The 23,549-nt window shown below is 52.8% G+C and overlaps 2 protein-coding genes across 4 annotated transcripts in view; both read left to right on the top strand.

The window, feature by feature from the left end:
- On the top strand, positions 1 to 12,334 carry SLC4A9 (solute carrier family 4 member 9). 3 transcript variants are annotated; one of them, XM_039704408.1, is made up of 21 exons: positions 1 to 294; positions 1,790 to 1,950; positions 2,156 to 2,305; positions 2,411 to 2,472; positions 2,571 to 2,728; positions 4,350 to 4,434; positions 4,695 to 4,849; positions 5,423 to 5,524; positions 5,704 to 5,878; positions 6,105 to 6,238; positions 6,350 to 6,621; positions 7,284 to 7,339; positions 7,436 to 7,615; positions 7,754 to 7,867; positions 8,484 to 8,645; positions 8,799 to 8,977; positions 9,121 to 9,193; positions 10,172 to 10,240; positions 11,069 to 11,242; positions 11,477 to 11,614; positions 11,701 to 12,334. In XM_039704408.1, exons 1-21 carry the CDS (start codon positions 26 to 28, stop codon positions 11,749 to 11,751), a joined length of 2,919 nt encoding a protein of 972 aa, XP_039560342.1. In that variant the 5' UTR covers positions 1 to 25; the 3' UTR covers positions 11,752 to 12,334. The 3 variants fall into 3 exon arrangements, with proteins under 3 accessions (XP_039560342.1, XP_039560341.1, XP_039560343.1); XM_039704407.1 differs by having other exon boundaries at positions 11,477 to 12,334; XM_039704409.1 differs by having other exon boundaries at positions 7,754 to 7,765; positions 11,477 to 12,334.
- Positions 12,298 to 23,549, top strand: part of LOC120500047 (ankyrin repeat and KH domain-containing protein 1-like) — a 101,231-nt gene continuing 89,979 nt past the window's right edge. Inside the window, exon 1 of the mRNA XM_039704411.1 lies at positions 12,298 to 12,438. Within this exon, the coding sequence (XP_039560345.1) occupies positions 12,298 to 12,438 (141 nt within the window). The remainder of the gene's footprint in view (positions 12,439 to 23,549) is intronic.

The following is a 23,549-nucleotide window of genomic DNA, read 5'->3' on the forward strand; positions in this document are numbered from 1 at the left end:
CCTGTGGCTGCCAGTGCTGGTGGCCATGCAAGCCCACATGCCCGGGGCGGGTGGCACGGCTCTCCGGGCAGCAGACAACTGCTCGCAGCCCAGACCAGAGTGCAGCAACCCTGGAGCTCCCTCACAGGCTTTCGGCTGCAGCATCTTCCCCTCCAGCACAGCCACGGCAGCCCGGCGAGCTGGTGCCGCCCTGCAGTGGGAGGAGAGGGGGGACGTCACCTGCCCGCTGCTCTTCATCCAGCTCAACCAGCTGCTCAGCACCCCGGCGGGGCTGGAGTGGAGGGAGATGGCCAGGTAGGCACACCTGCGAGAGCCACGCTTTGGGAGCCCAGGGCATGTCCCGAGGCTGGCCACTCCCCAGCCTCAGCCCCAAGGCAGGGCTCTGCCCCGCCAGTGCACAGCTGGGCTAACTTAATTTCATGGCAGAGGGCAGGATGGCAGGCAGGCCAGGCACAGCGCCCTTCCTCCTGCTCCTCTCTGTTGCCTCTCCAAAGCTCCAGCGGCTGCACCTGGGCTGGGATGTCCCCGTGCCCCCTGGCACCCTTCCACCTCCCGGCAGGGGCACAGGGACAGGGCCACAGGAGCCTGGCGACAGCAATGGGTCTTCACGCGGGGTCGGAGTGTCTGTGGGGCGGCCGGGCTGCGCTGTCCCCTGCAGCCAGCCCCGCCGTGCCCGCACGGCTGCCCTGGGCAGGAGGCTGCAGCGCCGGGCACGCTCTGCCCGTGCAGCACGGCCCACCCACCCCCGGGGACAAAGGGGAGCTCTGTCTGTGCCCGGCGTTAAAATATTTGGCGCGGCCCGAGCGTGAAAACAGCTCAAGACACTTCTGACTGCAGCGAGCGTTGCTAGTGGCAGGGCCGCCCCCAGCCCCAGCACAGCTTGGTGAGTGGATGGGCTGGGAGCAGCCCTGTGGAGAATGGCTGGGGGTGACAGATGGGACACGAGCCAGCACTGGGAGCCCAGAAAGCTGAGTGTATCCTGGGCTGCACCACGGGCAGGGTGAGCAGGGGGTGCTCCCCCTCTGCTCTGCTTTGTGGGGGACTGCCCTGGGGCACCACATGCAGCTCCTGTTGAAGCACATCCAAAGGAAACCATGGAAATGATTCAAAGGCTGGAACAGCTCTGCTGGGACAGCTCTGCTATGGAGACAGGATGAGGGAGGTGGGGTGTTGTTTGGCCTGGAGAAGACAAAGCTCAGGGGAGATCTTAAAGCCTCTTGCAGTGCCTAAAGAGGCTGCAAGAGAGCTGGAGAGCAACTTTGGACAAGGGATTGGAGTGACAGCACAAGCAGGAATGACTTCCCACTACCAGAGATCAGTGTTAGATGGGAAATTGGGAAAAAAGTCTTCTTTGTGAGGGTGGTGAGGCACAGATTGCCCAGAGAAGCTGTGGCTGCCCCATCCTGGAAGTGTCCAAGGTCAGGCTGGAAGGGGCTTGGAGCAAACTGGGATAATGGAAAGTGTCCCTGCCCATGGTGGAGGGCTTGGAATAAGGTGAGCTTTAAGGTCCCTTCAAACCTGAACCCTCCTGTCACCTCATTACAGCTGGAATTCCCCTGATCAGACCTTAGAGAGGTGTGGGTCTGCAGGAATGGGGACATGGCCACTTTGCCTGCCCAGCTGCCCCTACACCATGAACCAACTGCAGGCCCCTCTGAGCCACCCAGACCCCTCCCTGCCAGTGCCAGCCCCATGCTAAGCCCAAAGATGGACCCAGGCTTTAACTCCCACTGCTGGCACGGGGCACAGGGCCTACCCTGCCACTGACCCCCCACATCTCCCTGGGCAGGTGGATCAAGTTTGAGGAGAAGGTGGAGGACGGCGGGGAGCGCTGGAGTGCACCCCATGTCCCAGCTCTGCCCCTGCACAGCCTGTTCCAGCTGAGGACATGCCTGCAGAAGGGGACAATGCTCCTGGATCTGGATGCCACCAGTTTCAAGGAAATAATCGGTACATGAGTAATGCAAAGGTCAACTCCTGGGATGGGCTGGTCACCAGAGAGGGACAGGCCACCAGGAGGTGCCTACAGAACAGCACTGATGAGTGACACAGCTGGCTATCTGGAGGGTTCTCTGCTACCCAGCTAAGGGGGTTTTCCCCTGGGCAACTCCCCAGTGGGCAGGAAGACTCAGAGCTGTCCTTGTCCCTGATGCAGACAAAGCACTTTCCGAGCAGCCCGAGGAAGCAGAGCTGCAGCCTGCACTGAGGGAGCGCCTGGCAGCCCTGCTGCTCCTCCAGCCACAGCACCAGCCTACAAAATCCCTGCTGCAGCTCCTTGCCGAGCTTGGTCTCTCTCCCTGCCGAGGTGGGAAACGTGGCTGTCCCACCAGGCTGCCTCCAGCCCAGGGCAGTGCCCACGCTGGCCGTTCAACTGAATGTTGGTTTTGCTGCTTCCTCTCTTTCTTTGCAGGGAAAGCCAAAGGCAGGTCTGAGCCCAGATCCCAGGTCTCCAAAACACCCCTTAAGGAGCAGGTACGGCAGTGTGGAGCTGGGCTGGGAGCAGCTACTGCACCCTGAATGCTCAGCCACAGCATCCTGAGTACCCAGCTGCTGCATCCCTTTCCTTTCAGCTCAGAAACAGATTCAAGAAGAAGGTCCCACCGGGGGCTGAAGCAGCCCACGTTGCTGTCGGGGAAGTTGAATTCCTGGAAAAGCCCTTCACTGCCTTCATTCGCCTCAGGCATGGGGTGTCCCTTGGCTCACTGGCTGAGGTTTCTCTTCCAAGCAGGTAACAGAGCACGGCTGATGGCCCAGTGCCCTCCTCCATCCCTGTCTCCCCAATTCCCCCACACCAGACAAGGCTTTGCTTGTCCAAAGCAACGAGAATGGCACCCAGTGCCATGTGCAGTCTCAGAATTCAATCTCACTGCTTCCCCTCCTGCTTTTCCCAGCCTCTTAGGAGCACTCCAGAATGGGCTGAGTGTGGAGTTGGGCAGCCTGGAGGGGTCATTCCCTGGGTCATTCCCCCTGGGCTCTGCATTCCCTGTCCGTAGCTGGTTCTGGATGTTCTCCACGTGCTGCCGGGAGCGTGGGGCCTGGCAGCAGGGGCGGGATGCAGGTTTTTAGGAGACTCTTGTCCTCCCGCTGTTCTCCTGAGTGGTGAGATGAGGTGGGCGGAGAGGAGCAGGGCAGGAGGTCCCCATGGCTTCCCCGCGGCTGAGGAATGCATCCTCCAAAGCCGGGAGGGAACACGGGCAGTGTGCCTCCAGCTGAGGACTTCCTTAGGAAGTGCGCGGAGGAAGCAGGCGGGGATCAGGAGGGACATTGCCACCTCCTGGTCACTCTGCCCAGAGCACCCGTCCCCAGCAGCTGGGAGGAGCGGGACAGACATCCACCCACCTCTGCTCTCTCCCTCGCGGGTGTTGGGTGGCAAGTCCCCGTGAATGCCCCAGGGTCTGGAGGGTTTCACGATAAACCCCTGCCCTGCATTTTCCTCCCCAAAACCAGAGGGCAGGGAGACCTTGCCCCTGCCATCCCTTTGTCCAAGGTGCCATCCCCTTTGCTGGCCATGCCGGGCTGTCCCACAGGTGCAGCCACTGCCTCAGGGCTGTCTCTCATCCAGACCCATCTCTAGGGTCTCAAGGTTTCCCCATCGCCTTGGTGCAGCAATCCCATGTGGGTGAAAGCAATCCCACGTGGCAACTGTCACCTCTTGTCCCTTTGGAGCAGGCTCCAGAGGCCTCCAGCATCGGGGGGTTCTCTCAAGTCCCACTTGCATGGCCAGAGGAGTTTCTCTGCTCCCTCTCTGGGGTTTGCTCAGGGTGCAGTCACTGGAACTTCTTGACAATCTCAGGCTTTCAGGACTGTAACCATTCCTGCCAGCTTTGGAAAGGTGTGGAGGATTTGTGTGGATTGTCCCCCTGGAGATTTTGCACTATCCTCTCAATTGTGGGATTTTTACCATATTTTATCAAGGGCTCTGAGCTCTCTTTCCAGTCTCCTCCCATGTCCCCGGAGTCCTGTCAAACCTGCTGCCTGTGCTGCTGGCAAACTCTCCTTCCCTAACACACCAGCATCCTGCCTGCGAGCAACATTCCCAGGAAAATTATGCCACAGACACCTCCAGCTGAGGATTTCTCCTCCTCTATCCCAAAGACCTGTTCCCCCACACCCCCCAGTCTGGATTTCTGCAGACCCTTGTGATCCAGGCAGGGTTCTGGTATCCCATGGTCTCTGTGAGGTTGCCATGCAGTGGCAGCAGACACTTCAGACATGTGTCTTGTCTTCTGCCCCCAGCCCCACTTTTAGGGTGGCAGAAGCCCCCCAGGCCTGCCCATCCCACATCCCCTCCACAGAGGCATCCCCTGGAGGGGAGGGGGCTGCTCTGGAGATGCGCTGTCTTGCCACAGGTTCCTCTTCATCCTGCTGGGCCCCCCCAGAGTGAACACCTACCACGAGGTTGGCAGGGCCATGGCCACCCTGCTGGCAGATGAGGTGAGCCTGGCACAGCACCCAGGGGACACCAGGACTCCTCTCCTCTGCAGGCTGCAGCGGAGGGCAGAGGATGGGGCAAGCTGGTGGCCTGCCTTCCCCAGGATAAAAAACCAAAATCTTGGGTGGGTTTGCAGGATGTAGGGCACCTGTTGCCCTGAAGTGGGTGGGTTTGTTTCCTGGTGATGGCTGCAGGCTGGGAGGAAGGTTCCAAGTGGATGAATGGAGGGACATGGTGGCTGAACCACAGCATCTCCCCACAGCTCTTCCAAAGAGTTGCCCGGCAGGCTGAGCACCGAGAGGACCTCGTGGCAGGGATGGAGGCATTCCTGGATGAGCTGATTGTGCTTCCTCCTGGGAAATGGGACCCTGGTGCCCGAATTCCTCCACCAAGCCATCTGCCAGCTCCACGCAGGAGGTGGGCTGGAGGGAGGGCACCCCAACCCCTGCCATCCCCTCTGCAGGGTCCTGCAGGGATACCTCTGTCTGTGACACTGGAACTTCTATCTCCATGGGGATGAAGCTGCCCAGGAGCCAGGGGTTCCTCCCAGCCAGGCTCCTCCACAGGTCCCTGCTTTGGTCCCCCTGCTGCTAGTCCTGCTGTCCCACTTGGCAGTGGATGGCAAATCCCCTGCAAAGGGAGCTGATGGGAACACTGGGATGCAGCACTCACACGTGAAACTCAACCTCTGAGCAGAACACCCCGGGCTCTGCCCAGCTCCTCCGCTAAAACCAGTCCTGCAAGGGCTGGCTCCAGAGCTTGCCAGAGGAAATCATGGTTGAGTTGGAAGAAACCTTCAAAGATCTTCATCTGCCATGTCTCCTCCTCTTCCTGATCTTTCTCCTCTCCATTATCAGGGGATGCACAAGCCCTGTTTGCACCCCTGTCCTCTCTCCATTCTCCCTCTCCTGTCCTGGTGTCCCCTAAATGCAGCTGGGTCCTGAGGGTCCCAACCTGCAGCCTGTTGTCTCAGGCTCTGCTCTGCCACAGGACCACTGTGAACCCACTGGACCAGCAGCCACATGGTAATGGGGACATGGCAGCAGCTGGGGACAGAGCCAGCCCTGGGGAGGAGCTGGAGAGGACAGGCAGGTCAGTGTGGGAGGGCAGTGGGAGGTGCAGCAGGGGGCTGGATTTGGGGCAGGTCACTGGTTGCTCGTGGGGCCACCAGGTCCAAGCCCCTCTGAGTTCCTGTACCCACGGGAAGGGACAGTCCCTTGCTGTGCGGCTTTCTGTGGGGTGTGCTCTGAGACCTCCCTCCCCCACCCCAGGCTTTTTGGGGGGCTGCTGCGAGACATCCGGAGGAAGGCACCGTGGTATGGCAGCGACTTCTCCGACGCCCTGCACCCTCAGTGCCTGTCAGCAGTGCTCTACATCTACCTGGCGACAGTCACCAACGCCATCACCTTCGGGGGCATGCTGGGGGATGCAACTTCCAACATGCAGGTCGGTGTGGCCTGGGGTGCCTGCTACCAACCCTACTCAGCCCAGCCCAGAGAGCCCTGGAGTGCCCACCTCCTACCAGCATCCCCAGGACATCCTGAGCGTTCCCTGAATTCTGCCTCCCTCCCCTGTGGTCCCCAGCACTGACCCTGTATTCTGTGCTGCTGGGGGGGCAGGCCCACAACCCTCCTCCCTGCCACGTGCCTGGCACCCCTTGCCTGCATTTCAGGGGGTGCTGGAGAGCTTCCTGGGCACAGCCTTTGCTGGCTTCATCTTCTGCCTCTTCTCGGGCCAGCCCCTGACCATCCTGAGCAGCACTGGCCCCGTGCTCGTCTTTGAGCGCCTCCTCTTCTCCTTCAGCCAGTGAGTTCAGTGCCAGGGACAGATCCTCAGCCCCGTCCCCCTGCTGCTGCATGGGCCACAACACTCCAGGCAGGGGTCACTGGCGAGGCTTTCAGTCACCCTTTCCCCCAGGGATCACAGCCTGGACTACCTGGAGTTCCGCCTCTGGATTGGGCTGTGGGTGGCCTTTTTTGGCGTGGTGCTGGTGGCCACCGAGGCCAGTCACCTGGTGCGGAACTTCACCCGCTTCACCGAGGAAGGCTTCTGCGCGCTCATCAGCCTGATATTCATCTACGACTCCCTGAAGAAGATGCTGAGCCTGGCAGATGCCTTCCCCATCAACTGGCAGTACCGGCTGGACAACGTCACCTCCTACAGCTGCACCTGCAACTTGTCCAGCCCCGGTGAGCCCAGGCAGCCGTGGGCGGGTGGGGAGCAGGAAGCTGCTGCCCCAGGATGCCACTGGGAACCTGTTTCCTGGCTGGATGGGGGAAGGCACTGGAGGAGGAGGCTGTTTAATCCCATCCTCGCCTGCCTGAGCACATTGCAGTGTCCTCCACTTCCCTCCATAGTCTGTCCATCTATTGCTGCCTCCCAGAACTGCCCAGGAACCAGGCAGGGCAGTACAGGGAGCTAGGACAGCCTTGGCCCATCTCCTACGCCTCCAGGATGGGGGAAAGGGACACCTGGATAGGTTCACTCTGCCATTTCTAGCCCAGTCTCTAAATCGGGCTGTTTTTGGGGGCTTGAAGTCATGACCCTGGAAATTACATGTCCCACACTGACCCTGTAAATGAGACTTACACCGTGTGCCAAAAACATCAGTGCTGGCCAGCCTGGGATCAATGGTGCCTCTGAGTGTCCAGTGCTTTAGCCAAGCCCTTCACAGGGACGTCCCTCCCTTGGTGCTCCCTGGACATCAACCAGCACCAGGGCCTCAGAGGTCACATGGGTCCCATCCAGCACCCTGAGCCCTCAGGAAGAGCTTGAGGACCCAGCCTGATGGCAGCACCAACCCAGTCATCCTGATGAAATCAGTACCAATCTGTCCCCTGTCACTTTGCAGGTCACAGCTCGGCAGGGAATGACACATCACTGCCCTCACCCCTGGCCACCTGGCAGGTACAGCCCCTGCTCCCAGGCAGGCAGGTGAGGTGCTGGGGTGACCCCAAGGCGTCAATGTGTGACCCCTCCTCACTGCCCACCTTGTCCCTGCAGCCTCCTGCCACCCCAGCACTGAGCAGGACCCAGTGCCTGGATCAAGGCGGGCACCTCCTGGGCACCAGCTGCCAGTATGTGCCCGACATCACCCTCGTCTCCTTCCTGCTCTTCGGGGGCACCTTCCTCTTCTGCATCGCACTCAAGCGCTTCAGGAGCAGCCGCTACTTCCCCGTGGGGGTGAGCATCTTTCAGCCACCCCAGGGACATGGCCACCTGTCCCACAGGTGTGGGGATGGCTCTGGGTGCTGCATTTCAAGGCTGCCCCTGGAGCAGCCCCCACCCCTGCCAGCTGGGCCAAGGCCTCTCCATCTGCAGGTGCGGAAGCTGGTGAGCGACTTCGCTGTCATCCTGGCCATCCTCGCCTCCTGCGCTGTCGATGCTCTCCTGGGCCTGGAGACCCCCAAGCTCCTTGTCCCCAGCGAGCTGAAGGTGCCAGCAGGGTGGGCACAGCACTGTCAGGGTGTGGGTCTGTGCCCACCATGGTGGCCATCCCACTGTGCTGTCACTGTCCTTCTCATCACTGGCTCCAGCCCTACAGCGGTGCAGGCTGCACCCCAGCAAATACAAAAGGGTTGAACACAGCTGATCCCATGCACTATAAATAACCTGGCTCAGACCTGCACTGTACAGATCACACTGGGGCAAGAGCCACAAGCTCAGCTCCAGGCTTGGGATACTCACCCTGGCTGTGGAGCGGGGCTGGCAGCACCCCAGAGCAGCCAGTGCTCATCACACCTCCTTGGGCTCACCATCATCACTGCCCAATGCCACCTCTCCCACCTGCTGTCACAGGCACATGCCCAGCTCCTGGCTTGTGGTGTCCCAGAAGAACACCCTGCTCTGTCACAGCCAGGTTGTCCTTGTGGGGGGCTGGTGGGTCAGCAGCATCCCCAGGATGAGTGAGGATGCTCTTCCACCCTGAGGTGGGGCATCCCTGGGTGCCTGTAGGGCTCCGGCTGGGCACCTGGGGCTGGTGCCATCACCCACCTGCACTGCACACCCCACACGTGGGTGGCAGCTGCCATGACCCTTCTGCTCTCCACAGCCCACAAACCCAGCACGGGGCTGGATCGTTTTCCCCTTTGGAGCCAACCCATGGTGGGTCTGCCTGCTGTCCGCGGTGCCTGCTGTCCTTGTCACCATCCTCATCTTCATGGACCAGCAGATCACAGCAGTCATCCTTAACCGCAGGGAGTACAAGCTGCAGGTGAGCAGGGGGACAGGGAAAAGGCAGCACCAGCCAGTGGGGGAGGATTCAGGTCCTGGCTGGGCCCCATGGAAGCATCCAGGGAAGAGCAGAACCCCAAACTGGCCAGGAAAGTGGGAAGATGCCCCAGCCCTGCTGCCTTTTCCGCTGCAGAAAGGAGCAGGCTTCCACCTGGACCTCCTCTGTGTCTCCCTCCTGATGGTCGTCACCTCTGTCACCGGCCTCCCCTGGTATGTGTCAGCCACTGTCATCTCCCTGGCACACATGGAGAGCTTGAGGAAGGAGAGTGCAACCTCAGCCCCCGGCGAGCAGCCCGAGTTCCTGGGCATCAGGTGAACAACAAGCCTGAGCTGACCCCCTGCCCTGTGGCCATCAAATCTGCACAGAGCAGAGACCCTGGGGCCAGGAGGGCAGGCAGGGGGGTGGGCTCCCAAGGGACCCTGGGCACCTGTGACACCTGTGCTGCCACCCACAGGGAGCAGAGGCTGACAGGCCTGGCTGTCTTCATCCTGATGGGAGTCTCTGTCTTCATGGCCCCCGTGCTCAAGGTAGGAAGCCTGGCTGGGGTGGCCCCTTTTCCTAGGCAGGGGTGACCATCCCCTGCAAGGCTGGAGGTTCCTGACCCACTGAAGCAGCACAGGAAGCCTGTGTGGCAGGCAGGGAGCTGTGCCCTGTGCAGGTATGGACTGCACCAAGGCTTTGTGCCCAGTGCACAGGAGGCTGGCACACCAGGCACTGTGGCCCCATGTCACCTGTCCATCCTCGGGTGTGGATTGCACCAAGGCTTTGTGTCCAGTGCACAGGAGGCTGGCACACAAGGCTGGCACACCAGGCACTGTGGCCCCATGTCACCTGTCCATCCTACCCATACGTATCAGGGTCCTTGTGCTCCCCAAACACACCCCAGCACTACCTCTCCACACTGCCACATGAATGACCTGGCTGCTGCTGGCTTTCACCTGCTGCCACTGCCATGCTGGGAAAAACCCCTCCAGTGGCCCTGCATTGCCTGTGGGCAGACAGTAGGACTCTTTTCCTCCACCTCTTTCCTCACCTCTGAGGCTGGTCTCATAGAGCCTCCCAGCATCCTCACCTCCCAGCTGGATTTGATGCAAGAACAGTTAGATGGGTCAGGAATTGGCTGGATGGTCATGGCCAGAGATTTACAGTCAGTAGCCCAATGTCCAAATGGAAATGAGTAACAAGTGGTGTCTTCCAAGTGCTCCTACTGGACAAATACTGTTAAATATCTTCATCAAAGACATACACAGCAGAATGGAGCACATTTGCAGATGGCACCAAGCTGAGGTGCAGTGGCACACCTGGGGGATGAGATGCCACCCAAAGGGACCGTGCAGGACATGGGCTCATGTGAACCTCAAGTGCTGATGCCAATAAGGCCAGGCTGGGCTGTTGGGAATAAAGGAGGCTGTGGACACACAAGCAGGTTTTTACATGAGAGGGCACTGAGCAGGCACAGACCCCTGGGGAACTGCCCTGCTGATGCCCTCCCTGCTGCCTTGCAGCACATCCCGATGCCGGTGCTGTACGGAGTGTTCCTGCACATGGGGGTGACAGCACTGAACAGCATCGAGGTGAGGCAGGGCTGCACGGGGAGGGAGAGCTCTGCTTTTGGTGCTTTTGGTGCTTTTGGGTGGGGACCAGGGGCTTTGCTCAGTAACAGCTGCCACTGCACAGCATAGAGCTGTCTCCCACCAGGCCCAGCACAAGGAGGCAGAGAGGGATCTTTCCAGGGCAAAGGAAATGGAAAAGGAGGGCCCTGGCATGCTGAGCAGCAGGAGAGTCTTGTGCACTGCTGGATCAGGTGGTTTGGGAGAAGTGGGACCAGTGGCTAACACAGGCTTGCTCCCAAAGCCACAGGGACTTCTTCACCTGGGAGCTGCAGGCAGAGCTGGGACATGACAATCCTGGCACATCCTGCTCACGTGCCAGTTCTCTTCTTCTCCCAAGAAACCAACAGAGGGGGAAAAAAATCCCAATTCCAGAATTATCTACACCGCTTTTTCCTCTAAATAGTACAGTTTCCTTGCAATTACCCTGCTCTAGATGACAGGCTGGGAAACTCCCACCCTCCCTCTGCTTGGGAAACCCAGAGCTGTGCTCTGGAGGAGGCTGCAGCAGTTTCCTGTGAAGTGAGGGGGACCAGGGGGTGTCAGCTCTCAGTTAACCCTGTAAGGACAGACAGAATTATTTCTGTCCTTTCCAGAGGTCTCTCTGCCTGGAAAGCTCTCTGACAGTGGCAGACAAACTCACTGGCCCAGGCACCAGCTGGGGGTCAGCACAGAGGGCAGGAGGGCTGAAGTGCAGAAATGGCGGTGAAGCCCATCCTGCCGGCCCTGATCTCCCCAGGGGGGCGGGTGAGCGCTGCCCGGCAGCCGCACAGCCGTGACCTGTCGCTGCAGCTCACGGACCGCGTGCGGCTGCTGCTGGTGCCGGCCAAGCACCAGCCGGACCGCGCCTACCTCCGCCACGTGCCCCTGCGCCGGGTGCACCTCTTCACCGCCATCCAGCTGCTCTGCCTGGCCCTGCTCTGGCTTCTCAAGTCCACCGTGGCCGCTATTGTGTTCCCAGTGATGGTACGAGCCCCTGCAACCGGCGGCCCCTGCCCGCTGCCTCGGGAGGGACACGAGCTCGCTTTGCCACCAGCCCTGCGCTGCTCTGGGGCTGTCACAGAGGCTGAGTGACACTGCTGGGCAAGCACGCTGCCCTGGGGCGGGAGGGTGACAGGCCAGCAGCTCGGGGGTGACAGGGTGTGCGGCAGAGCTGCCGCCGTGCCCGGCCGTGCTGACCCGCGCCTGGCCCGGCCGCAGCTGCTGGCGCTGGTGGCGATCCGCAAGGGGCTGCAGCGCGTCTTCTCCGCGCACGACCTGAGCTGGCTGGACGGGCCCGGCCCGGGGGCGGCGGGGACACACGGGACACGGCCGGAGCAGGGCAGCACAGCCGAGGAGGTCGGTGCCGTGCCGGGAGCCTCGCTCGGCCGAACGGCCGCGGGCTGGGCGCGGTGGCGGCCCCGTAACCTGTGCTCCCCCCGCAGTGCGAGCCGATGCGGCGGCCGGCAGCGCAGATCAACCTGTCGGTGAACTAGGCCGGGCCGGGCCGGGCCGGACCCGGGGCAGGGCAGCCCCGAACCCGCAACCCCCGGGCCACGCGGCCGCGCGGTGACGTCACAGCGGGCGTGGCCGCCGGAGCGGACAGCCAGGGCGCCCAGCCTATGGCGGCCCGCACCCGTGAGGGGGCGTGGCCACAGAGGAGGCGTGCCCTTCGCTTTGATTGGCAGCTCTGTGACCCAATCACCGCTCGGGACAGGCGGGCGTGTGACGGCGTCTCGCGCTGACGGAGTCCTTCAGATGGGTTCGAAGGGGAGGCGGGCCCCAGGGCATGCAGGAGCCAATCGGAAGACGCCAGACGCCGTGCGTTGTGAGGGATGTGCCTTTCAGCCAATCAAAACCGTGATTCCTCAATGCGCTTTGATCGACAGCTCGCTCGCCCCATCGGCGCCCGCAGCTCCGCCAAGGCCCATGATTGATGTCCCGGAGAGCCAATCACCGCTCGGAAAGTTCAGGAAGCGAGGCCGGGCGAGCGGGGCGGGGCGGCGCACTCTTACCGCCTCGGCGTGCGCTCTCAGGGCAGCATGCTGGGAGCGCGTGACGCGCCTTTGAGTGGCGGGCGCCGCGCGGCCGGTGAGGCCGCCCTCGACTTCAAGCTGGCGGCCGCCGTGCTGCGGAGCGGGGGCGGCGGCGGCTCCGGCAGCGACGAGGACGAGGTGTCCGAGGTGAGCGATCCCGGCCCGCCCTCCTTCCCCTCCGCCGCTTCCTGACAGGCCCGGCCGGGGCCCGCCCGCCCTCCCGCCCGCCGGCGCGGAGCGGAGCGGAGCGGAGCGGGGGCAGGATGTGTGCTGACCTCAAGGAGCCGCTTCCACCTGGGAGCAGGTTTGGAAGGGGAGGCGAGATCCTGCGCCCAGGAGAACAAAGTGAAGCCGTCAGCCCCACTGTTGCTGCCCCGGACTCGGGGTTCCCGGACACGGATACATTCCTGTAGCTGTAGCTGTACACACACACGCGCTTTTATGCAATAGGAATATTTCTTAGCCAACAAAATGGAAGAGGGTAGTCGAGGTGGCTTTCTTTGATCTTCCAAACCTGCGGAGAGGTTTAAAGGGAGGGTGTGGAGGAGGGACGGGGGCCTTATCCCGACCCAAATGGAGCGTTGTTGGACCTGTAAACTGGCGTTTAATGCTGGTTTATGTAGCCTTGGGAGAGAAGGTAAATGAAGGCTTTTATCTGTCATTGTCGCACCAAAGGGTGAATCTTCATTCCTTAGCAGTCCCATCTTGGCAAAAGATGGGATCACAGCTCTTACACAGCCTTAGTGGAAAGCAGGAGAAAGTGGCTACTTACTGCTTGCAGGCTTTCCCAGTTCCTTTGGGCTTCTGCAGGTGGAAGAAAATAGCCAGGGTGATACAACCATTTTTAATTTGGAGGCCAAGCAAGTGTACTTAGGATGTGTCCTTGTTCCTTCTGGAGAGATGAAAGGAGAGGAGCCTGCGCTCATCCTCCTCTGGCTAAATTTTTTGCCTTCTATTGATGACCATCTTTTGTCCAGCCCTCTTGAAACCTGAGCCAGGTCTTATGTGAATAAAAAAAAAGTGATTAAACTGATGCAGATCCACATTTGTGTTTTGCTCGTGACCCCCTAAGCTACATTAGAAGTGGTGTTAACAGCAGGATGTTTAACTAAACTCAGAATCCAATGGTCAGGCAGATGAGCACTTGTATGTGAAGGTTCCTTGTGTGATTGATGTCCTGGACATCCACGATCAGTCCCATATGGAATTGGGTGTTCCAGGCCATACCTGTGTGGGGGAGCTGGAAGACCTACCATAAATAGAGTAGGACACAAGTAATCAATGAGTGTCTGCTCTCCAGGAGGTCTTTTCTGTCACATTTTAATGTATCTTTAGAGATACAAAACAGTAGCTACAGAAGCTGGAAAACGATGGGAAGTGGGCTGTGTCAGGGTGATTGTGGCTCTTTACAAGGAGAGCAGAGTCCTACTTTGAAAGCTTATCCCTTTTGAACCCACCCCATTATTTAAGGGATGTGAAGATTGGTTAGCTAGGATGTTTACTAAGCACTCTTTTGACTAATAGCAAGTATTAAGAAAGACAGCCTATTATAAATAATGTGTCTGGGAGGTTGCCATTGAGGTCAAAAAAATAAAGGTTCTCAAACAGCTCTTAAGTGATTCATTTGAAAAACCTGGGGAAAAGTTCATTATTTAAAATACAGAATAGGATAAATTAATTGGAATTGAAATACTTGAAGTTTTCCAGCAGAGTGGAGGTGGGCTAATCTCGAAACTGACATTGCCTGGGGAGTTCTGTCTTGTGTTTCTGGTTGTGGAGAGTTACCTGGGAAGAATCATGGGTGGGAGGAATGTGCTTAGGCTGGGCTGCATGGCTGCCAGCACCAAGGCTTCAGGTTTTTTTGGGTTTTTTTTTTTTTTATTTTTTAGAGCTAAGGAAGCACCTGTTGTCAGTGGTGGGTGTCTTTGTTTTGTTTTCTTTTTTGAGCAAAGAAAAGGCAGTTAAGGTGCAGGGATGGAGCAGTGCAATTCTTGAACAGCGCTGCTTTGAGAAGCCAGTCAGTCACTGTTTGGACTGTGGTCTTGTGCCATGAGTCACTGATTTGGGAGTATGCCTTCAGCTATTACCAGTGGGTGGAATTAGTGAGAACTAAAAGGGAGAATTAAAAATGAAACAAAAAAAGAGTGAGTTTTTGCCATGCTGCCTTGATCTGTTCTCTCTATTTTTGAGGCCATAAAAATAATGGTACAAAATTCTGTAGACTCTGCTATGTGTCTGCAGTGGTATTTAGGTTTTGTATCTTTGTATTAGTCTGAGTTTAATAGGCTAAAATAATTGGACTGGTCAAAATGGCAAATTAGTTAAAAAAGAAAATCATCAGGGAAGTGTAGGACAAGGAGTATAATGAAGCATTTATGTAGAGAATGAAGAGAGCAATATATTTCAACCTAACCTTTTTGAAAATATATTGCATTTCTTAGATCAGATCTCCAAGTCCTTTACAGAGGAGAGTAGTGTCCCCATTTTACAGGTGAAGAGGGTGTGCCCCCTTTTTCCTGGCTTGCAGAACTGGGAGAAAATCAAAGCTTTCTGGTTTCCTACCTCAGTGCCTGCCCATGGTTGGGAAACCAAGGACTAAAGTGGGTCCTGTACAGATGAGTTGTATTAGGTCCACAAGGTGAAATTTGAATGCAGCTGTGCAGAATATTTTCTAGAATTACCAGTTAAAATTATCCCATGCAAATAGAAACAATTGCAAGCTGCAGCACGTCTTTGGGCACGGAGGGACGAGGCCAGGAGGTTTGTGCAGTTCTGTTAAAACTGCCTGCTGTGGATCTCCTGGGTGCTCAGGGAAACTTCACCACTGGCTGCAGCCTGAGAAGTGAGGTGGTTTTGACCTCAGTGCAAATAGTTGCTTAGTTGCCTTCTAAGCTTGATCAGGGTGTGAACACAGCCTGCAACTTGTTTAGAGTGAGACTTTCGGTGTGACTTTAAGTGTGTTATTACCACTCCTTGTGAATTTTGCTGGCACTTACAGCGGTGCCAAAGGCACAAGCATTGAACAGCCTCCTCCACCCTGGCTGTGTGGGCTGCAGGTCAAGGTGAAGGTGTGCTGGGAGGGCAGTGCTGATTACTGCATGTCCCTGGGGTCTTTGGTGGCCACAGGAAGTGCAGGTCCTCATCAAAAACCCTCCCAGCAGCCAAGTGTGGCAGCAGGAGTTGAAGCAGGTGATAAATGTGGCCGTGGTCGTGCTCAGGGACAGTTTGCTGAGCTGTTGTAAATCAAGCAGCAGAAGCTACAGAAGTACCAGGGGATCTGGGAGCTTGGTTCAGTGAGTGGCTTTTGGCAGTGGGTGTACAAATGTAGCAAATCTCTCCTGTTCTGTAATTCAGGGCTTTGGAGGCCTTCAGTGACAACTGGAGCTCACCCAGCCCTTGGCTATGGAGTGAGCTCAGCTCTCGGCTTCCCTCTCCTGAGCTGCCTTCAGCAGCTCGCCTTACTTAAGCCTGTACCTATTGCATAAGCCTCTGGGGATATTTACATAAAGCATAATTAAAAATCAGACATAACATACCTCCTACAAGGAGTAGGATGAGTAGTTGAATGGCATGCACTCCAGAGCAGTTCAGTACCTGGAGATTTTGTCTGAGGCCCCCCTCCCCACAACCTGAGGTCTCTTAATTTTTAAACTTGGTTTGAAATTCAGAGTAAATACCTAGTTTGTTTCAGATTAGCAGTGTTGTTTATTAAAGTCATTGCTGCATTGTTGAACCTTCCTAACATGGATCTGCTTTGTAGATGGTGCACAATGCATCTTTTGACTTCTGAGGCTAATGTAATGCTCAGACACTTTAATTTCCATTGTATTAGAAACAATGTAAATAGCAGCGTTTTCTTTACCATAAGGAATAGAAATTCAAAAAGTGGATGCAAGTTCAGGTAGATAATATTAAGCAGAAAAGCCTTTTTTCTGAAAAATGTAAGTTTCAGTTTAGCAGTTTATGTTTTTCTTTTGTCAAGCTCTTTCAAAGTTGAGGAGGTAGAAGATGGAAAAAAAAAGGTGAAATTTTCTTCCAGGAATTATTCACTGATCAGAAAACATCAAAGAATAACATGTTCAGGTTTCCAGAAGTATTGAGGTGACTCTTCAGGGTGCAGAGAGCTGGTCAGTAGGGTGTTCATTTATTCCCAGTCTGATTAGGCATCTAACTTCCAGAAAGATCATGGCAGATATCTCAGTAACTTGGCAAGTGTGGCCCATGGTAACCAGGAACAAGCAGTGTTTCTGTGTGCATGTAGGGAAACCCTACAAGCAGTATGGCTAATCCTATTCAATAACATTTTACAGCGAGCTCATTTCTAAGGTTTCTTGCAGAGCTTGGGTCTCCCTTTAGTGCAGTTTGACCCAGCTGAGTACATGACCTAAAATAAATGTCAGCAACTGTTTTCTAATGATAGGTGTAGAAAGTAAAGATGTGAAATACTACTGTATAATTACATAAATATGCAGTGCAACCCCTCGGTAAGGAGAGATTTGCCAAATTTAGCAGAACATCTATATTTAGGTACAAATTTGCACATGGGTTTCACCAGTCAACTAGCTGCAGTCTGGTGGGGGGTGGGAAGAGTTTGTTTGAGCAGTAATGCTGAATCATGAGTTCTTGTGTTCTGATTTAAGTTGGGGCTACCCAGCTGCTCCCCCGTGGGCTTGATATTTGAAGGATGCTGAAATCCAGCTGTAAGGACAGCTGGGTGGTGCCACGGGGACATTGTCCTCTGCTCAGAGCTCAAACCATGCCTGCACCATTCACTTGCCAGAAGGGTGAGTGTGGAGGGAAGGGGAACACACCGGCACTCCTTTTTCTGTGCACGCTTGTGGCCTGGCCTTCAAGTCTGGGAGCAGCTCCAGGACAGAACTGGGGGGTTTGTTGGAGTCCTCAGCTGGGGCTCAGACCCTGCAGGTGAGGAGGCTGCAGAGCTTCAATCTTAGTAGGTAATTTTGAGTTCTTTAACATCTATGAAGATTCCTTTCAAGTATTAAGGTGTTATTGGAGTAAAAGTGATTCTTGGATTTAGAACAGAGGCAACTGTTGAGTTATATGGAAAAAGGAACCTTAGGTTTCTTTCCCACTGAAAACTTCATGAAGCAAGAAAAAGAACTCCTGCATCTTGTTTGAGGACTCTTTGTGGGACTGTTTAAGTGAAGCTCTGAGGCCTCACTCTTAGGGTGCTTTCATTTGTGTCCTGCAGATGCTTTCTTCCTTAGCACAGCCCATGTGCCATGCAGACACCAACCAAAGGTTGGTGTAAACCTTACCTTCCTTTGGGAATGGCCTTCTGCTGGAGTGGGGTACCGTGAGCAAACCTCACAATTCAGTGATTTGTGCAAGTACTTAAATAATTTTCGGAGGTTTTTGAACAGTGCCTGGTCTCACAGATTGTCTTAAATAGAAACTTTCTTGCTGGTACCTCAAGTGACCTTGCTGGATGATAAACTAAAGATTACTTTAACTTTGAAATGATACAAATGCTTCTTTTTTGTAGCAACAGAATGCAGTAACAAGGTTGCAGCCTTTATGTTGTAGACCCATGCTGCCTCTGACAAAGTGAGGTACCAGTGAATTAATGTTTGGATTTAGGGGTTAATTTAATTAGGATTCTATGCTATAGTCCTTAATATACACAGATATATATTGTAATACAATACAGATAGTTTGGGGTTTTTTTTCTCAACAAGTAGTTCTCCCTTTTTATTGTGAAAGTGCAGAGGTTTTATTTTGCATAGTTTTGGAGGAATGCTGAGCAAGTGAAATTTATGGAAATGCATTTTACTCTAACAACTCATTACTTAAGAATTTTTTTCTTATGTAATGTTGATTGTTTAGAAGTTTTATAAAATATTAGAAAATTTTCTCCTTTTTTGCAGGATTGTGTATCTTCTGCTCAAGTGCAGATAGAAAACACATAGTGTGATCAAACATAAATAAAACAATTGCTAGATCCTATTACTTCTTTCCTGCTTTTTGTGAGATGAGATCCCGTACTTATTTTGGTCCTTTGATTTCAAGAGGGACTTGAGATTTTTTTTCAAAATTATTTTCATCTTTAACTCTTCCAGGACATCCCAGAGTGTGTAAGGAAAAGTGCTGTAGACTGAGAGGGGTTACTCACAGTTGAGTTATGGTGATGAGTTTGTCCAAGTGCTGGTGGTAGCTGAGAAGAGACAAGTGTGGCTGCCCCTTCTGGCCAGGAGAGCTTTTCAAAGGTACCTTCCTGCATACCCACCCTGCAGGAAGAAAGCACTCCCTAATAAAAGAAAAATAGGATTTTTTTGGGTGCTGGATGGTGGGCCAACAGAAGGTCACCTCACATATTTTAACATTTCATGTGTTAGCACTAGGTTTTAGCTAGGTCCCTAAGTTATTCTCCCTTGCATTCAGTAAAACATAGGGATTACTAATTAACTAGGATTTTCTTCTAGGAAAATCCCTAAACCTGTTGAACTTTCCCCTTTCCAAAATCATGAATTAAACCAACAGTGTCACATGGCAGGTAGGTAGTAAGTCAGTCATATTCCAAACCAAGGGAAGAGGGGAGATCAGCATTTGGGGCTGAATGATCTGCTCCCAAACTGATCCTGGGTCATGGTGACTGCTGAGCATCACCTCTTTAGAGTATGTGCTCCTCCACAGCCTGAAAGGGACTCTCATGTGGATGTTTGGCATTTAGGATAAATCCAACAACTTAGATAAATGTCTCTATTTTAATTGTTTTTATAAAATAGTTACATTTTAAAGCCCTTGTACTGCTATATCTTGAATTTTCGGTGCATCATAGCTTAGGCAGGGCTCTCTGATAGTTTCTTTGAAATGACTAAGTGATGGCTCAGGAGTTGCATTGGGGTTTCTGCTGCTTTGGCAGTGGGACAGCGTGCACAGACCTGTTTATCCAGGCCTTGGGAAGAATAGCTGCCACTACCTTGGGCTCTGAGAGGGGCAGAAAGCCCAGGATGATTTTCAGTTTGCTATAAGCCTCTAGATAACTTAATTAGTCACTTTAAATGTTGAGATTCCTCTGTCTGAAATGTATAGGTTGGCCTGGAAACAGATGATTGAATTACTATTGTATTCAAGATCCACTTGTCTGATTTTTTTCTCTTTAGGCATTGTCCCCTTGGATTGAAAAGAGATCTTAAAAGGTCATTTCCAAGAAGGTGGCTTAGAATGCTTCCCATCTTGGCTGGGTGTGAGCTTTTGCATCAGCAAACAAACACATCTATTCATCTTCTGCCTTAAAAGTTGCCTTCACTTTGGTTTAATGCCTGGGATTTAATACTTGGGCAAGAAAAGCCATGGCTAAATTGATGCAACAGTTCTGTTTTATATTCTAATAAATCAAATACTGAATTATGCCAGCTGTTTCTTGCCTTGAGGTGAGGAAAGAAGAGGGGCTCTTTCTGTGGGAATAACAGATATAAAAAACAGGTGAGGAGGGGACCCTAGAGCCCATGGGGAAGATGGAGCACTGAAAACATGATTAGAGTGGACTGAGATAGAGTACGTGAAAATAAAGAGTGCTTAGTGCAAGTGGTGCTTTATTTTAGTTGAGTTTCCTGGTCTCCATTCAAAGGTTTTCTTTGGTATAAAGTCAAGAATTGGCTCTTGATTCACTGGGATTGATGTGAATTTTGAATAAGCTTCAGTTGTCAGTTCCAGTTCTGTACGTGACAGCTCCTTGCTGCAAAAGATTGTTTTGTACATGGGGAAAATATAGTCATAATTATTTTTGTTTATCAGACATTGAATATGTCTGTTTTTAACAGTTCTTCGGGTTATTTCAGTAGTTATTGAGATGAGTAAATGTTTCTTTTTTTGCTATACAGAGAAACTTTGCAACATTGTCAGTTTCTTGTAACAAGAGGAGTCAACATGTGTGTTCTGTGCCTTAATTCTGTGAGGGTTAACAGGGTGCAATCATGTTGCTTATTGTTGTGAAACAGTGCTTTAATAAAAATAAATTGTAGTGTTCTGTTTCTGGAAGATGCGCAGATCAGACAACTCTTTCCAGAGGCTTGGGATAGGGTGTAGTTTGTAGTATTCAGAACTACTGAAATGGCATAGTGTCAGCTGTCTGCTTAAGAGAGAACTCAGGTAAATGGTTAAATTGACATGAACCATTTGACAGCTGCTTGTCCAGGAATGTCTGCTTATGGTTCAGTGTGAGTGCAAGAAAACTGAAAACCAGGATCAGCAATCTCTGGAAAGGAAGAGTAGTAGTATAAAATATTAATTCTGATTTATTATTTTATCTGCATGTTTCAAATAACAGCTGTAATTTTGAGAAGTGATGGTGACTTGGGGTGCCAGGCTTGAGACCCTGAGGTGAAATAGCTGTAAAAATGTCAGTCCTTGCTCACTGCCTGCTGTCTCTCCCATCATTTTGGGCAGCTTGTGTGGCACATCAAGAACATTGTGTTGTGCATGGGGATGTTGGACTCATGGCCCACACTGTGTGTGTGAGGGCCTTTCCTTTCCTGCAGCAAGAAATCTTGAGGTTGTGTCCACCTGTATTTACACTGTATCTATAGCAGCACCTGCAACATGAAATGAGCTCATCACAGCCCAGATCTATAGCTGCTTGTTTCACCAGCTGGTAATTGCTTCATATCTGTGGGAATAAAGGCAGTCCTTTAGATAATCCTGCCTCCAGTCAGTCAGCTTCCTGCTGCAATCTGGGCTAAACAGATTTGCACCTCTTCTCTCCCCACCTTCCCAATCTAATGCCCTGCCTACAGAACTGCTGCTGGAGGTGTGAGCACTGACAGCTCCACTTACAGGTGGAGCCATGGTCAGGTTTATGGCCTCACAGGGAGCTGACATGATCTAATGCCTTTCTGTTCCCAGAGGAATGATCTTCCAGCTTGTCAGACCCCTTTTAAGTCCATGAAATTCATAAAGTGGTAGAAAATTGTTTCCTCCCCCTGAGTTTTCTCCCTTTTGGATGTGTTAAAGTGACTTATGAAAGTGTCTGACAGCTGCCTGACCTGTCACAAGGTGAGCAGTGACTGGAAATGATGCTCCAGGTACTTTATGCTCCCCACTGAGGTGGTGAGCACCCAGAGCACCCTGTGCCCCCTGTGCCCCCCAGGCTGGCAGGATGCTCTGTAATCACAGCATCCATAGTGCTGGATAGTGCTCTTTGGTGATTCACAGGTCATGGTGGCTTCTGTCTTCTTGGGCTGGAACATTTATTTTTTAATGGAAGAAACTGCTTTCAGAAATTACAGCTCTAGCCAAACAGGGTGGATATGGTTTTATATCATTAATTATGTCTGAATTGATGTTCCCATTGATTCTGTGTTGTTTCTAGGTATTGACTCTAGAGTACTTCCCTGAAATGTTTATTTTCTTTCTGTAGCTTTGAAGTGCCAAGAAAGGACAGTGTCCTGAGACCCCACTGAAAGGTTTTATGAAAATACCCACATTAGTGTGTGGTTTTTCCTCCTCCTTTACTCCATCTCTTGAAACTGAAATGGTTGTGCAGGAAGGTACCTCCAGCAGGTGCAGATATGTTTGGCTGGGAGGGAGGAGTGTTGAAAAGTGCATTCTCTGGTAAATCAAAACCAGGCCTTTTGGTGTTTCTACACCAAGGGGGTTGTGCTGCACTTAATTGTTGCAGGGAGCATCTAAGAGTGTCATGTCAGGGAGAAAGTAACTCACTTCACTTTCTCCTTGGAATGATTATTTTTTATGGTTTTGATAGCTGACATCTTTTATATGTGGAATTTACAGGGGTTTGGTGTTAAATTTGAAATACAAACTAATGTTCAGTCTTAACTTAGTGGTATGTCCTGTCACTATTCCCCAAAAATTTTAGGGCAGGATTGCAAGTATTAATCCAATATTAGCATTCAGTTTAATAAAGGACATGACAACATAAACTATTAGAAGCTGGGTTTTTCTGAAAAATCCACAAGAACTTTCTCTGCTGCATTTCTCCTAATGCAGCATTGCACTTGCTGTTAATTATGGAGTGAAAATGTCCAAATGGAATTATAGAAGTAATTAGGAATGGTTTCCTAACACAAAAGAGAAATTCAGGCAGTTATTTATTTGCATAAAAAGTAGGAGTTTAGGAGTCCCAGTCAAGAGCTTGGGTCCTTATTATTTGTAAATAATTCACAAACACAGCAATAAGTATTGTTACCCCAAAAGAAGTGTTCATAGATCAAGGGGTTCCTGGAAAATACAAAATTAACAGCACCTTTCTCTTTCTTATCAACACTTCTGGCAAAGATGATGCTCCCAGGAGCACTAGTGTGGCAGAAATGGAAGAAGGTAGGAGCTGTCTCTTGCCTGCAGGAGGAGGAGAGAACAGTGCTACCTACAGCTGCCCAGGAAGCTTTTCCATCCTCTGTAGCCTGGCAGGAGCAGGCTATTTGTGAGCAGGCCCAGGCTATTCTGGGAAAAGTACTTTGCAGTAGTGCAACATAAGGAAGATCAGTTTGGATTTAATATTAGGAATGTGTTGTAACCCTGCACGTCACGTCCGTCTCACCAGAATGAGCAGGGTCAGTGGGATGTTGGTGCCTGCAGAGTCCCTCTGCATCCCCCTGACCTGCACTAACTCAGTGCTGCTGTTGGCAGGTAAACACTGATGGAGCTGAGGCCACATGGCTGCAATGAGCTGCTCTGGAGGGAGGCACCAGGGCTGTAACTGGATCTGCAGAGCTCTGGGGCTGCTGCAGTGCCTGGCAGGACTTCAGGCCAGCTCCATGGTTGCTGTGGAAGAGCAGGAGAGCACGGGGTGGTGAAGCCCTGCCCTCCAGTCCCGTGCAGCTTTCTTGGGTTTGGGGTGGGAAGTGAAATTGTTTTGGCAGTTAGAATAATATCTGGAATCCATGTGTTCCTAATGAGCCTTCCCAAGTGAGATGCTTATTAACTGCCCAAAGCAGCTCGCAAAATAATCCAAAAATAGCCCAGTGACTGGTTACTCTATCACTTTGCTGCAGATCTGATTAGGATAGAGCAGAGTGCCTAAATTTTGCCACATGAGCAGTGTATTATGTCTTCCAGGAATGCTAATATGAAATATGTTTGGGTTTTTTTTGCTTGTTTTGATTTTTAATGAAGTTTATTTCTTGTTTTAAAAGCCAGATTTGTTTGATATATTTGCAATAGTTTGATTTTTCAAAAAAATTACTATAATATGTGATTATTGTAGGTCCCTTCCATTCACAAGACATCTGATCAGTTAGGTAATTTCTCACTCTGCTGTTAGTGATAAGATATCCAAC

This window comes from Passer montanus, unplaced genomic scaffold (genome assembly GCF_014805655.1).
Source record: "Passer montanus isolate IOZ18808 unplaced genomic scaffold, ASM1480565v1 scaffold174, whole genome shotgun sequence".
NCBI classification, from domain to species: Eukaryota; Metazoa; Chordata; class Aves; order Passeriformes; family Passeridae; genus Passer; species Passer montanus.

Coding starts and splice junctions, on each gene's coding strand:
- SLC4A9 (XM_039704407.1), top strand. CDS start 26: ATGCAAGCCCACATGCCCGGGGCGGGTGGCACGGCTCTCCGGGCAGCA. Junction 2,473..2,570: donor AAACACCCCTTAAGGAGCAG/GTACGGCAGTGT, acceptor CTTTCCTTTCAG/CTCAGAAACAGATTCAAGAA. Junction 5,879..6,104: donor ATGCAACTTCCAACATGCAG/GTCGGTGTGGCC, acceptor CCTGCATTTCAG/GGGGTGCTGGAGAGCTTCCT.